Source organism: Gadus morhua, chromosome 15 (genome assembly GCF_902167405.1).
Source record: "Gadus morhua chromosome 15, gadMor3.0, whole genome shotgun sequence".
Classification (NCBI taxonomy): Eukaryota; Metazoa; Chordata; class Actinopteri; order Gadiformes; family Gadidae; genus Gadus; species Gadus morhua.
This window is the reverse complement of record NC_044062.1, coordinates 5200813-5215324: the sequence shown is the minus strand read 5'-3', so window position 1 is coordinate 5215324 and position 14512 is coordinate 5200813. Positions and strand designations below refer to the sequence as shown.

Sequence of the window (14512 nt, the reverse complement as noted above, 5' to 3'; positions counted from 1 at the left end):
ATGAAGTGGATTTTACCTGATCGCATAAGGATCCTTAATTGAGTGGAGCGTGTAGGCCTAGTGGTCTGTTTAATGTTACTTCTGCCCAAACGGAATAGCGTGTTGATTTTATTATGTATTTATTTTTCAATCTTGTTTGTGTGGGATATTATACATTCTTTCGAAATAAGACGAATCAATAGACAATACCATAATATACCAAAACAAATTGTTTTAACCTTTCATTAATATAACTCTAGCTCCATCTGGTGGTCAATAGCAGAACTGAATCGCTTGAATACGCGATGCGCGTTGTCAGTTGGCGCGACACCACACATGCGCGCTTTTGCGTCTTTCTTAAAAAGGACGACAGATAACCAACTGAATTTTAAGCGTTGGGTTTCGCACACAATCGTATCGCGATGTAATATAACATAGGCCTACATCCGTATTTTGTACGAGAAGCGAAACGCCTCGTGCTATAGATGCTGAGCATAACTGACAGACTACCCAACCAATGAGTGTTGACCTGGACTCGTGTGGGAAAGCCCCCACACCACGGCTGGCCAACTGCGTGCGAGAGTACCAACCCACCAAGTTAGATCGATCCCGCCAGAACCATATATACGTGGACAGTGCAGCGGTGAAGAATGTTCTCTGCAGACCTCAGAAGCCATTTTGAGATGATGCCCATGTTGAAAATGCCAAGGAAGATGCTGATATCAACGAAAAGGGTTACAATTCTGTGCATTTCTCCCTCGGTCTCCTCTGTTTCACCATGGCAGCTGTCAACCGACGGGACAATAGCAAAGCGGGGTATCAAGCTGTGCTTGCTGAGTTAAAACGTCATTGACATGAAAGAGGACAATGTCTGTTTATTGTCTCTGTTGTCGAGACATGTAACACCGTGAGTTTTTTCTCCAGTCTGCAAATCTTCCAGCATCTCTCACCACCACCCAACGTCTCCCTGAGTGATTGTCATTCACTCTGGTACCGGAGAAGGGAGGCAGATCCGTTTCCAATGGCTTCAGTGAGCCTTGTTTCCAGTCCCCAAACCCCCGTTCTTGACAAAAACATGACTGACTCTGAGCTTGCAGGGGACGAAAGGTCGAGTAACAATCTTATGCAATTCTTAATGCGCTCATGTGTGCGTCTCAGTGCTGTGGGTCTACATGCTTGTGTTATTGTTTATTTTATCATTTATATTTTACCTTTTTTTTTTTTTTTTGTAAGGAAAACATTTCTTCAGGGTCCCCTCCCCTCCTCTCTCCTCCTCCAACCCACAATTATTTGCATGCCTTTGAGTGCAATGGAAAATGCTATCTACATTTCCTACATTCCCATCACATTGTTAGTGCGCCATCCACGACCATTTTCATGCAACATGCGTCATCAGTTTATTATTGTCAACTGAAAATTGTTGTCCCATTGTTGCCATTTGCAGAAGGCTATGCAAATATAAATAACTCCAGTGTGCCACGCCCATTCGCTCACTATCGCCCCCTACCAAGCAACATGCGGTACTGCAGGAGCGTGGTTATACGCTTTCGTTTTGGCTCAGCTTCAAAAAACACCTGCGTCCTTGTTATTCGTAACCTTATCCGGTTTATAGTCAAACTGTGGTCTCTGTCTTGATATATGCAGCATTTGCTGCAGTGTTTAAGTTTAATATATATATATTTATATACATATATATATATATTTTCTTTTACTTAAATACACATTACATTTCTGAAGACAAATAACTGAAACAGTGCCGAGACAGAAATGGGCATCAGCCTCTTCATACATATTGAGCTGAAGAAACATCTTTTATAGTCTTGAGACAAAAACGAATGCCTTCAAATCAGTGATCTTTACATGCCATCCTTCTCATTGTATCCCATTGTCCAGAGAACTTCCACATCTAGTAACATGACCAATCAACACATATTCATCTATGTTTTTGTTTTGTGTAATGGCATGAATGTTTGCTGTGCAAAATAACAAGAATACTTTTTTTTGCCTGTTTTCCTCTCAACCCCTATATAATATCAACAGCTAGTTTGGACAATTGACACATCTTATCCTTAAGGATGGCAGTGACGTGGCTTGTGTGTGTATGGGTGTAAACATCGCTACGGGTTAAAAGTGAAATATTTTAATATCCATGAAACTGGAAGGCACTTGGAAAACACAAATTCACAATATAATTATTATTGATGGTTTATTTGATAGGGTCATAAGTATCATGGTGTTTAAAGCACATGCCAATTTGCCACACACGTCCCGTACTCACAATTAAATACCAGGCCTTGGGAAGTAACCACTTGCACTTAACACCATCTGATGAAAGTTGAAGAGCAAGCACTTTTTGTGAGACCCAGTTGGTTTATATGGTACTCAACTGGTACCAAGTTCACACGGTTCTAAACTGGTACCCAGTTTCTATGGATTCAACTCGCGCCAAGGAAACGTAAACAGTAGATTAAAGTAGCGTTTTTTGTTTCTCTCTAAAGAGAGGACGGTGAACTTGAGGACGGGGAGATAGACGATGAAGGAATTGGAATCGAGGAGGAGAAGGAAACCAAGGAGGCCCCTGAGGAGAAGGACAAGGAGGTGAAGGAGAAAGACCCCAAGGAGAAGGAGCTGAAGGAGAAGGAGCGCGAGGACAAGGTCCACAGGCACTCCAGGAAACGGTACAAGAAGACCAGAGAGAAGCACAAGTCCAAGAGGAGGCGCCGCGACCGGCAGAAAGTATATCAACACGTTTGTTTCTTTCAGCTTTCGTTCACTGGTATCACTGGTGTTACACTTAGGCATGCAAAACCATATTTGCAGAATGAGTCATAATGCCCTTGTGGCCCCAAAGTAGGTTCTCCTCACTGCATTCAACACTCTCGCTATCTCCCCTCTATCTCCCTCTATCTCTCTCTCTCTCTCTCACTGTCTCTCTCACTGTCTCTCTCTCTCTCTCTCGCCCTCGCTCCAGCACCACTCGCCCTCCAGTGCGTCCAGCTCCGACAGCTACGACTCTGACTACGACCGGCCTGAGAAGCCCAAGACCCGGAAGAGCCAAGGGTCCAACCAGGAGTCTAACGGCCAGTCCTCCCAGGTGAGCTCAGCAGGCACTAACCCTTCAAACACGTCATTAAGGAGCAGATACGACGGAGGCTTTTTGCTCAAGGAGGCCTTCAGGTCAGGTTGATGACCTTGCTCATGAAATCCAGTACTCTGTGGTTGTGAGTCGAGCCCCCTAATCAACACATTGTTCTGCTCCTCTGAACTAAATAAAGACAGACATACAGTATATGTTAAAGGTTGTATCGCGAATGTTGGGTGACGTCACTTCTGTTCGTATTTCAAGTGAGATCCTAAACAAACAGAGCCCGATCGCCCCTCCCTTACGCATTTGGTGCATCCAGCAAAAACTGTCATGAACGCAGCGCAAAACCCCACAACACCCGCCCCTTGTCTGTGATTGGTTGGAATACTATTTATTTTGGTTTTGAGTGGTTGGTAGCACCATTTGTTTGTGTGTGCGAACTCGGAGCATAGGGTGCCTACAGAGACGTGTTTTTTTTGACGGCCTGCTTATGGGGCGGGCAGCTAGCGGATTGTGAGATGTGAATGTGATCAATTATGTTTCGGCCTAGAATTGCTGATGCAACCTTTTAAATAAATTTGCTCTTCCAAAAAAAAGAAGAGCATGTTACATTTTTATTTTGTGTGAATTTATTTATTATCAGTGTGTTCAGTTACGATGGACTTACGGTTTTAATGAGCCTATTAAACAGTTTCTTTGCCTTCTTTTTGTGTTCATTGCTGCGTATTCATCAACCTTGATTTCTGTGTGTTTCTAAACCTTTCTGACAGCGCGGTCGGGAGTCCAGGGGCGGGCTCCACGCCACCTCCCAGAGGAAGTCCCCGCAGGCGAAGGGCGCCGACCCGGACAACAAGTACAGCGACTTCGGCAACGAGAAGTACGACTACGAAGGAGAGGACGACGACTACGAGGACGACGGCTCCGAGTTCGGGCCGTCCAAGGAGTCCGGGGGCTTCGGGGGCGGGAGGGGACGGCCCGGCAAGGACCAGATGAAGAGGGCCAACCAGAGGGGCCTGCAGAAGCAGCAGCAACAGTGTATGAGCGCATGTGGTGACACACACACACGCACATTACAAACATACATTCATTTATACACATACACACATACTTACACACAAACACACATTACATACATACATACATATATACACATACACATACACACATACTTACACACAAACACACACGCACATTACAAACATACATTCATTTATACACATACACAAATACATACATACTTACACACAAACACACACGCACATTACAAACATACGTTCATTTATACACACACACACACACACACGCACGCGCACGCGCGCGCGCGCGCACACACACACACACACACACACACACACTGGTTGATCAGAATAAGTAATAAGGCAAGAGTTATGGTTGCCATATTGACTGATTCAAAACGTAGTGTTTTGGTCAGGAATTAATGAACAGATTTGTTAAGATGTTTTAAGGTGACATATAATACCACCACGTGTGAGTGCGTAGCCGTTACAAGCCGTTTTGAAAGTCTGCCTCTTCTGACATCACAAGTGGGCGTGTCCACCTAGATGTATCCTGCATAGATCAGTCTACCAGCCTATCCAGTGGACTGTAGTGGACCTATCCAGTGGACGTTGCTCATCTCTAGGTGGACACGCCCAACTTAGGATGACAGAAGATTTCGAATTTTTGAAAACGGCTTGTAACTGCTAATCACACTCACACCTGGTGGTATAATAGGTCACCTTTAATTCAGTGAAGATTTTTGTTTGTTGTATTTGACATGAAAAGTATCTCTCCTTGGTTTCTGAAGGCATGTTTTGAAAGCCCTAGTGTTGGCCCTAGGCCTAACAGCTAGTGCTATTCAACCAATATAAACCATATATATATACCGTAATATAACCAGTGTGCGAAATACCCGTCAATATTCGGGGGGGGTCCTCATCCCCCAATTGTTGCGCAATACCGATCTAAATTATCTCAATATGCAGTTGACCTATAACATTACAATATTTCATGGATGCAAGCAATCAGTCTATAGCCTACATGACAACACACACACGCACACAACAATTGTTGATAATCCGATGTGCTATAGTAGCCTATTCGTAAAGCAACACTTTAGCCAATGCAGCCTCCTACATCAGTACTGACATAGGAGGCTGCATTGGCTGAAGTTGTTTGGATGCACGATGTTTTATAACAAGGAGAGGCAAAGTTGTGCATTACAATGCAAAGACACCAATAATTGGCACCAATATGGCACAATTAGAAGAGCAATCAACAACTGAATAAATGCCAGGTATAGCCTATCGGAGACTGTCACACAATCAGTGCACTTGCGAATGAAAGCCTGCAGTATGACTGATCGTGTGACATTATTTAACCATCCATCTAAATATGATCAGACAGATACATCATTGAACACATGTACAAAGCACATTCGTCCAACCACGGTGGATGCTGACCACATTTTACACAACAAGCCAAACATCACCACGGCAGGTGCGCTCTCTCTCTCTCTCTCTCTCGCTCTTTCTCACACCCTCTCTCTCTCGCACGCATGTAAACAATTAGGCCTACTCCAACTTGCAAGGCTAGGCTGCTTCACTAAGACCACAACCAACCACAAAGCCTTGATAACCATGCAGTATGCCGAAGCCGGAAAGGACATGCATGCACACAGTCGCACACACTCATCTTATGCACAGTGCACCCTAACCCTCACTGCAAAGGTTTAAAAGATAGCCTCTTGCCTTAAGTTAGAATAGACCCAAAGTGTGTGAGTGATACACTCTTGTTTAGCTTTTGCTTGCTAGCCGTTTTTAGTATGACTTTTCAACAGTACGTCTTTCTTCTGTTTGGCTAATTTGCATACGCACACAGGACTGGCTGGCTCCGCTTGGCAAAAAATAACATATTTGTGAATAAATGTTTTGAATTCTAAATACTGGACATGGTGAGCTTAAAAACATTTAAGTGACCATTAGTGACAATAAAATATCTTTACGAAATTTTCTTTTTTTGGCAAACTTTGAGACCCCCTCAGATTTTGCTTTTGAGGCTTTCAGGGGGTCTCATTGGTAAATCGGGGGGGTCGTGCCCCCCCTGGACCCCCAGTATTTTGCACACTAAAACAATAACATTAGTAGAACAACATAATCCCTGGTTTATGATTGGTGAGTGTGTGTATGTCGATGTGTGAGCTAGCCTAGAGATAAACATCAGGACCCAGCTGACTTCTGGACTGTCCCCTGGTTTCAGTCGGAGGTCCGAGGGGCCGGGGCAGGGGCAGCGCGCCGGGCAGAGGACGGGGGATGCTGAAGAACAAGAAGCTCAAGGGCAAGGGCTGGGGGGGACGGGGGCGGGGCCAAGGAGGAGACCAGGGGATGGAGGGCGGGCCACAGGTAAGACACGCCCCCAACGGCCGAAAGACTGCTGTGTGAATGTCTTGGTAGTAAATGACCAGTAAACAGTGCTATTAACAACTCTAATTATTTAACAATTATATATTATTGAATAATTGTTTTAGTACGTGAACACTCCAAAAATAAACAAGGTAATTCTTTTTGCCGGGATTTATTTGTTTTTATTGGTGGTTTATTTGTTTTTATTAGCGTGACGAGACGCGATTGAGATCATATCCCATGATCTCAATCATGGGATATTGCCCAATATCCCGAGATAGCGAACCAATCAAATTGCGCCATCTTAGGAGGTTCATGTGTGAGATATACAAATTCTTCTTACAGCCATCTGCAAAACAGCGAAGGACACTTCCTGCTTTTTTTATTGAAAAACAAAATCTTAGTTTCTCACACGTGTGCCATCTTCAAATTTTACGGACTAACTAATCATCTTCTCCCTCAGCATCAACAGGACGGAAAGAACTGTTTTCAGAAGAAACGGCCGATCATGAGCAAGGAGTTCATCAACCAACACACAGTGGAACACAACGGCAGATACATCTGCAAATACTTCCTGGAGGGACGGTGCATCAAGGTCTGTGATGATAATGTACAGTTAATACAGTGTTGGCTTGACGACACAGCTTAAGAACCTGAAATAACACTTTTTAATTTCATTGCTGCCGTTCTGCGCCAAGATCTTTACTTCAAAGAACTTTAACTTCAAACTGTTATCTTTTGCGCTGCACAAACATAAAGCACCTATTGTCTTACCCATATTGATTTTAATAACACCCTAAGAGATAAAATGGTATAGTGTGTATATATAGTGTTGTGTTCCATGCTTGTAATAGCCTTCCTCATCAGTGTGTCCAACCATATTGGGTTTAATTTACGCTAAAACTCTTGGCTTTTTGAAAGTCTCTCTGCATTTACTAAAATATTAATGCAAGCATATTAATACTAATATCCTTTTGCAATCTGTCCTTTCACAGGGGGAACAGTGCAAGTTCGAACACGAACTTGTTGTGCCGGATAAGAAAAAGGAACTCTGCAAATTCTACCTTCAGGGTTACTGCAGCAAAGGAGATAACTGTATCTACATGCACAATATCCTTTCATACTCGCTGGATTGATACGTTATGACTGTCCAACTCCTTTCGTTCGATCACTGTTGTCTGGAATCGGGTGAAGGCTGAATTCATTTCATTATACTGTGGCTTGATACAACTCCTTAACTGCAAATTCCACGCGAATATCCTTGCAAGTTCTTCCACACGGGAGCCAAATGTTACCAAGGAGACAACTGTAAATTCTCCCACGACTCGTTGAACGACGTGACCAAAGATTTGCTTGACAAGGTGAGATCAGAAGGGCCCAACCATTCTGACCTCTAATCCCCCCCAATGTCTGACATTGAATCCCTGGCCCGACGCGGGGACAGCGGATCGGTGTGTTAGAACTAACGCTCTGCCGACCCCCCCCCGGCCTTCTAGATAATCAGCACGGAGGAGGAGAACGCTCACGAGGACGAGATCGAGCTGGAGAACCTGAGGAAGCAGGGCATCGCCCCGCTGCCCAAACCCCCCCCCCGGGGTGGGGCTTCTGCCCACGCCGGGCCAGGGCAGCCCCCAGGAGGCCGGGGCCTCCGGCCAGACCGGGAAGAAGATCCCGTCCCTGTTTGAGATCAAGGTTCAGCCCACGGTGGAGATGGCGCAGAAGATCGGCCTGAGGTGAGGGCTGAATGATTAACGATCAAACCAGTGTAACGTAAAGCATGATTTAACTGTAAAGCATGCCTTAACTGTAAAGCATGCGTTGACTGTAAAGCATACTTTAACTGTAAAGCGTGTCGTAACTGTAAAGCAGGTCTTGACTGTAAAGCATGCGTTGACTGTAAAGCATAGTTTGACTGTAAAGCATGCCGTAACTGTAAAGCATGTCTTAACTGTAAAGCATGCGTTGACTGTAAAGCATAGTTTGACTGTAAAGCATGCCGTAACTGTAAAGCATAGTTTAAATGTAAAGCATGCCTTAACTGTAAAGCGTGTCTTAACTGTAAAGCGTGTCCTAACTGTAAAGCATGCCTTAACTGTAAAGCATGCGTTGACTGTAAAGCATACTTTAACTGTAAAGCGCGCTTTAACTGTGAAGTATTCTGTAGTAAAGCGAGTCTTAACTGTAAAGCATGCCTTAACTGTAAAGCATGCTTTAACTGTAAACCCTGCTCTCAGAATATTAAGCCGACTCAATCGTTTTCATAATGCATTATTGTCTCGATGTTTCTTCCAGCGGATCCAAATTCGACGAGTTTGACGAGGAGGGCTCGGACCAGTTCGGCGGGGAATCCGAGGAGATGGAGCAGGGCGGGGCCGCCGCCCCACCGGGCTCCGGCGCTCCGTCCGGCCCTCCGCCCGAATCCCCGGGGCCCCCCATGGCCCACCCCAACGTGGGGCCCCCGCCCGGACCCCTGAGCCCGCCGGGGCAGCAGCCCCCACCGCTGCACGGCTACTCCATGCCGCCGCCGCCGTTCCCCCCCGGGGGGCCCCCGCCCTTCATGGGCAGCCCGCCCCCCATGAGCATGGGGCCGCGGCCCCCCTTCCCCCCCATGCCGGACCTGCAGATGCTCCAGAGCCTGTTCCCCTTCCCCCCGCTGGGCCAGAACCCCGTCGAGCTCTTCAGCAATTTCCTCCGAAGCCAGAGCATGCCCCAAGGAGGCACGTGGTGACGATGGCAATGCCGTTTTTTTACAGTTAACAAACCGTTTGTGTTATGAATCCCTCCCTCTCTCTGGTATTAAGGCCCAATCCCATTTCTGCCCCTTACCCCTCCCCCTTGTTTTTTGAGGGGTAAGGGGAAGGGGTAAGGGGAAGGCGTAAGGGGTAGAAATGGGATTCGGCCTAAGGCCCAATCCCATTTCTACCCCTTACCCCTTCCCCTTACCCCTTCAAAACAAGGGGGAGGGGTAAGGGGAAGGGCTAAGGGGTATAAATGGGATTGGGCCTAACTCTCCGGAACGATGACAATGCCGTTTTTTTACAGTTAACAAACCGTTATGTGTTATGAATCCCTCCCTCTCTCTGGTATTAATGCCCAATCCCATTTCTACCCCTTACCCCTCTCCCTTGTTTTGAAGGGGTAAGGGGAAGGCGTAAGGGGTAGAAATGGGATTGGGCCTAAGGCCCAATCCCATTTCTACCCCTTACCCCTTCAAAACAAGGGGGAGGGGTAAGGGGAAGGCGTAAGGGGTAGAAATGGGATTGGGCCTAACTCTCCGGACCGCTCTCTGCCTTTCAGTGGACCCCAGCGTGAGCTTCCTACAGAACCTCCAGCAGCAGATGGGGGCCGAGTCCCAGATTCAGTCCTTGCCGCCCGCGGTGCAGAAAGCTCTCTTCTTGCACATCACACAGCAGCAGCAGCAGCAGCAGCAGCATCCACCAAAGCCCCCCCAACAGCAGGGGATGGAGCCCCAGAGGGGAGACGCCCCGGAGGACAAAAGCTCCATCAGAGGTGGGCGATCACAGATGTTCAACTTTTTCTCCCTTTAAAGTCTCATCTCCAAGTTGGCTTGGATCTCAGTTGAGCCACACTTTTTGACCCAAAAAGTTTTTGCTCCTTACATATTGATCAGCAACAACCAAGATAATACTCATATTTTCGGTGTAAGTTTTGTGGGCACTAGTAAACTCCATATAACTAGTGGAGTATACAAATTTTTTTGCTAGTTTACTCCATACTGTTAACTTCATACATATAAACTAGTGCTGTCAAGCGATTAAAATATTTAATCGCGATTACTCACATTCATGTCATAGTTAACACACGATTAATCGATTTTTTTTTTCTATGCTAAATATCCCTTGATTTCTTGGTCCTATTAATTGTTTTAATTTTAATGCTCTTATCGACATGAAGAAGTGCATCGGCTTGCCTTGTGTAAAAGCCTATAGTGCAATTAAACGATGAACATGATGCCTTGAACATAGCAGTCAGGCTACTGCTTCTTTGTTTTGAGCGAAATAATAAAAAAAAAACCTTTTTTTTTTTTATCGCGTTAATCGCGCGATAAAAAAAATTGACGCCGTTAAAATTGGTTTGCGTTAACGCCGTTAATAACGCGTTTAACTGACAGCACTAATATAAACACAAAGTATCTTTTCATTAGATGATGTTATCCGTCCTCTCGGTAGATACTGGCTGTAGTGTTTGATTCGATGCTGGGCCCCACAGATGAAACCACCAACTGGTACTCGAGTGACGAAGAGGACGGCGGCTGCGTGTCGTCCATCCTCAAGTCGCTGAAGAAGCAGAACGAGCTGCACCAGAGGCAGCAGAACCAGCTCGGACCCCCGCAGCCGCCGCCCCCCCAAACGGGAGACCCCCGGCTGCTGAAGGAGAGGGCCCCGCCCAGCGACCCCCGGGTCAAGACCGACCCCCGGCAGCGACACCCGGACCCCAAGAAGGACTCAGACGGCGCCTCGGACCCCCGGCTCGCCAGGGACCCCAGGAAGGTGAGACCCGCGGAGCCGCCCGGCGCCTACCGGCAGCAGAAGCACCCGCCCTCCTCCCACAAGCCCCCCGCCGGGGACGACGACGAGGAGGGCGAGAGGGAGCTGAGGGACAGGGCCACGCTCATCCCCCTGGACCCAGGGCCCGGCCTGGCGCTGAGGGACCCCCGCAGCCAGCTGCAGGCGTTCAGCCACATCCGCGTGGACGTCGTGCTGCAGAGGCCCGCCTTCGCCGACGCGGTGGTGTGGGGGCCCGAGGACCTGCTGCCGTCCCTGGTGCCCAAGCAGGAGCACTCTATCAACCTGCCCCTGCCGCCCCTCATCGCCGAGGCCCAGAAGGACCGCGCCAACCGGCTGGAGCCCCCGCCCAGCCACGCGCCCCCCGCCATCGACCCCCGGGCGGTGGCGGCCCGCCTCAAAGAGGGCGTGGTCCGCATGCCGCCCTCCCGGAACCTGGAGAGCCGCTCGTCGATGGAGAGGCCCCTGGACCCCCGGCAGCTCAAGGCGCTGGACCCCCGGATCAAGCGCGCCGGGAGCCTGGACTCCAAGCCGTCCCTGCAGAAGGAGGGCCCCGCCCCCGGGGGAGGGGCCGCCATCGTGGACCCCCGGCTGCAGCGGGCCGGCACCGGGGTGTCGCCGGGCTCCGCCCCCGCCACCGCCGCCGCCGCCGCCCGGTCGAAACCCGAAGCGGAGAAGCTGCCCCCCCTACGCCCCGCGCCTGGCCTCCTCCACCAGCGGGGGGCTGGAGAGCCCCACCGCCCTGCTGGGGGGCATCAGCCTGTACGACCCCCGCCAGCCCAGCACCGAGCACGGCCACAAGGAGCCGCCGGAGGCCCCGAGGAAGACGGGGATCCTCAAACACCACGCCGTGAGGAAGGACAGCACGCCGTCCGCGAGCACACCGCCCCCACCACCGACACCGCCCCCACCGCCACACTCCTCCTCTTCCTCCTCCTCGTCCTCCTCCTCCTCGCGGTCGCCCACCCAACCCAGAGCCTCGGCGGAGGAGAGCAGGACGGCCGAGCCGCCGTCCAACGGCTCCCCACCCCCGCCCCCCCACCACCACCGCCTCCCGTCTCCGGGGGCCCTCTCCCCCGGGGCCCCGGCGGCGGCGGCGGCGGCCCCGGCCTCCCCGGTCAAGCCGCCCGCCGCCCTTCACATCCTCCCCGTCCAGACTCTGGCCGTCCTGACCCGACCTCAGTACTCCGACCCCCGCCTGGCCAAGCCGGGGGGTCAGGGGTCAGCGGCCCCACCACCACCACCACCACCACCGGGGGACACGGAGGACAGCAAGGAGGGGCCGGGGAAGAAGAAGGTGGAGGAGGGGGAGGAGGGGAAGGCGGAGGAGGGGGAGGGGGGGGGAGAAGAAGAAGAAGGAGGGGCCACAGGGGGAGGCGGGGGCAGAGGGGGACGACGACCGACACTGAAGGACGTGTTCAAGACCTTTGACCCCACGGCCTCCCCGTTCTGCCAGTAAGGACGGCAGAGGCCCCAGAGAGGATTGTGCTTATGTAAATATATATATATGCTTTGTATATTGTCGTTCACGCTCACCTGGCGTCCCTTCGAGGAGCTTTACATAAATCTATTTATTTCTGTATAAAGCTATGTGTGTCAAATGCCACTCTGTAGAATCGTTTGCTATCTATCCATGAGACACATTTGTCACACAATGTACGCAACGTGGTCCAGTGTTGTTTAAATGTTGGTTTTGTTACAAGCCACTGGGCTGATGGCTGTATATACTGAACTTTGGGTCGATGGATATTTCTATGGGATGAATTCAAATGAATTGGCTCAGATAGTCAAGAGATATAGCCCAGCAAGATAGAGGGTCAAAGTCTGAATCAGTAACTGCAGTTTTTGACACTTTTGTATGACTTTTAATGTTACAGACCTTTATTGGATATTCAGTTTTTGTGATATAGAGTAACAGTCCTTTTTGTAGACCATTCACCGTTTTTTTTACAACGTATTCTTTGCACATATGAAGCAAGTTGTTGTCAATGGCTGAAGTTTTTGTTGGTTTTGTGTTTTTGTGTTTAATAAACCAGCAGATTACTTTTATTTTGCTCGTTTTCGTACTGGATTAGTTGGAAGACTAGTACTGGTTTCAATTATTCAATTAATGTCAAAGTTGGCTCTCCATAAACTCATATTGAGTTATTAATATATCTTTGTTAATAACTCAATTTGTTTTCTTAATGTTTTTCATTTTGTGCTGCTACCTTTAAGAGTCCCAGCTTTACTCTATGTTTGTGCGCTCCCAAACGGTTCAGAGAAATGAGTCACGTTCAGTGTGATGTTGAGGAATTGTGGATATTTTTTTTCATGCTTTCATTTTTCATCCCATAGCCTGCGATGACATGCTTTCATATCAGGTTCTCAAGAACCCTAAATATTTCACTGCCTTTGTGAACTATAGCATTAATTATATTAAAGACATTTAACTGTCGACACTTGGTGACATGAATAGGTATTTTCAAGGATTTCAGATATTCTTGGTCAGGATTTATAACGCCAACTCATTCCCAAGTCTCGGCTGCAGTTCTTCCTTGCATCTTGCAGCCGGCCTAATGCTGTATGGATATTAAATTACACCAGCACGATTTAGCTTGTCTAAAGCAGTTATTAAAAAAATATCGAAACTAGAAAGTTCCTTGAGAATAAAACATGCCTATCCACGAGTCAATACAGGGATATTGCTTATATTTGTTTCTATAAATATTTTATTCTGGTAGACTCAACCCCCAATAGGAAAACGTTATTGTAAAACTGACTGTAGTTACAACTCGCGCCACTAGAGGCCGCTAATGGGAAAACTGACATTGCTAGTAATTCCTCCATTGTATCGTGCATTATTCTAATGGCTTAGTTTATCTTGAGTGAAGAAGGGGCCAGGCTGGGGGCCAGGGGCAGCGGGGAGGTCCTCCTCAGACCCAGGTCGTCCGTCTCGGGGTTGGAGTTCTGCCAGGCCCGGTGGATCTGGAGGTTCCTCCTCCACTGGAAGCAGAGGGCCGCGGCCTCCGCGCCGTCTGAATCGGGCTCAGGCTGCCTCAGACCCTGACAGGAGAAGACACATGTACAGACTGGGGGAAAAGCCGAATGAGCAGGAGATGGGACATGACAGAGCTAATACTACAGGGCGTTGCATCATGTCCCATGTCTGACTCATTTGAACTCTTAAAGAGACAGCGACACGGCAAATGTGAGACCATTGGTCTCACCAAAATGCTAATTACGAGAGTCAAGTCAGCAGTACTTTAGTGGCCTATGTGTTTAAAATGGGAGAAGCTGAGTAGTTGTTGCTGATCACATTTATTGATCAGCAACGACCAAGATAATACTCAAGTCATTCAACAAACATGGATATTTTCAGTGTATGTTTTGTAGGTAAAGCAAAGCAAAATCGACATCTCCCCAAGCACCCCCTTGGAACCTGCTCACGGAGCCTCACGTCCTGACGTGCCCCTGGTGGGGAATGACTTATCCGCAGTACCTTAATGCAGGCCGTCTCCGCTGCATGCACCCCCTGCAGC

The 14512-nt window shown here is 48.5% G+C and overlaps 1 protein-coding gene across 1 annotated transcript; it reads left to right on the top strand.

Moving 5' to 3' along the window:
* The first annotated feature begins 604 nt into the window (after nucleotides 1-604).
* On the top strand, nucleotides 605-13040 carry zc3h6 (zinc finger CCCH-type containing 6). Its single transcript, XM_030378255.1, is given in 14 exon segments — nucleotides 605-1086; nucleotides 2478-2715; nucleotides 2951-3073; nucleotides 3835-4099; nucleotides 6323-6465; nucleotides 6929-7060; nucleotides 7461-7575; nucleotides 7717-7826; nucleotides 7962-8048; nucleotides 8050-8198; nucleotides 8758-9182; nucleotides 9763-9975; nucleotides 10696-11672; nucleotides 11674-13040. Coding segments are annotated over 14 exon segments (3840 nt in total). The 5' UTR covers nucleotides 605-1000; the 3' UTR covers nucleotides 12451-13040.
* Nucleotides 13041-14512: the final 1472 nt, after the last annotated feature.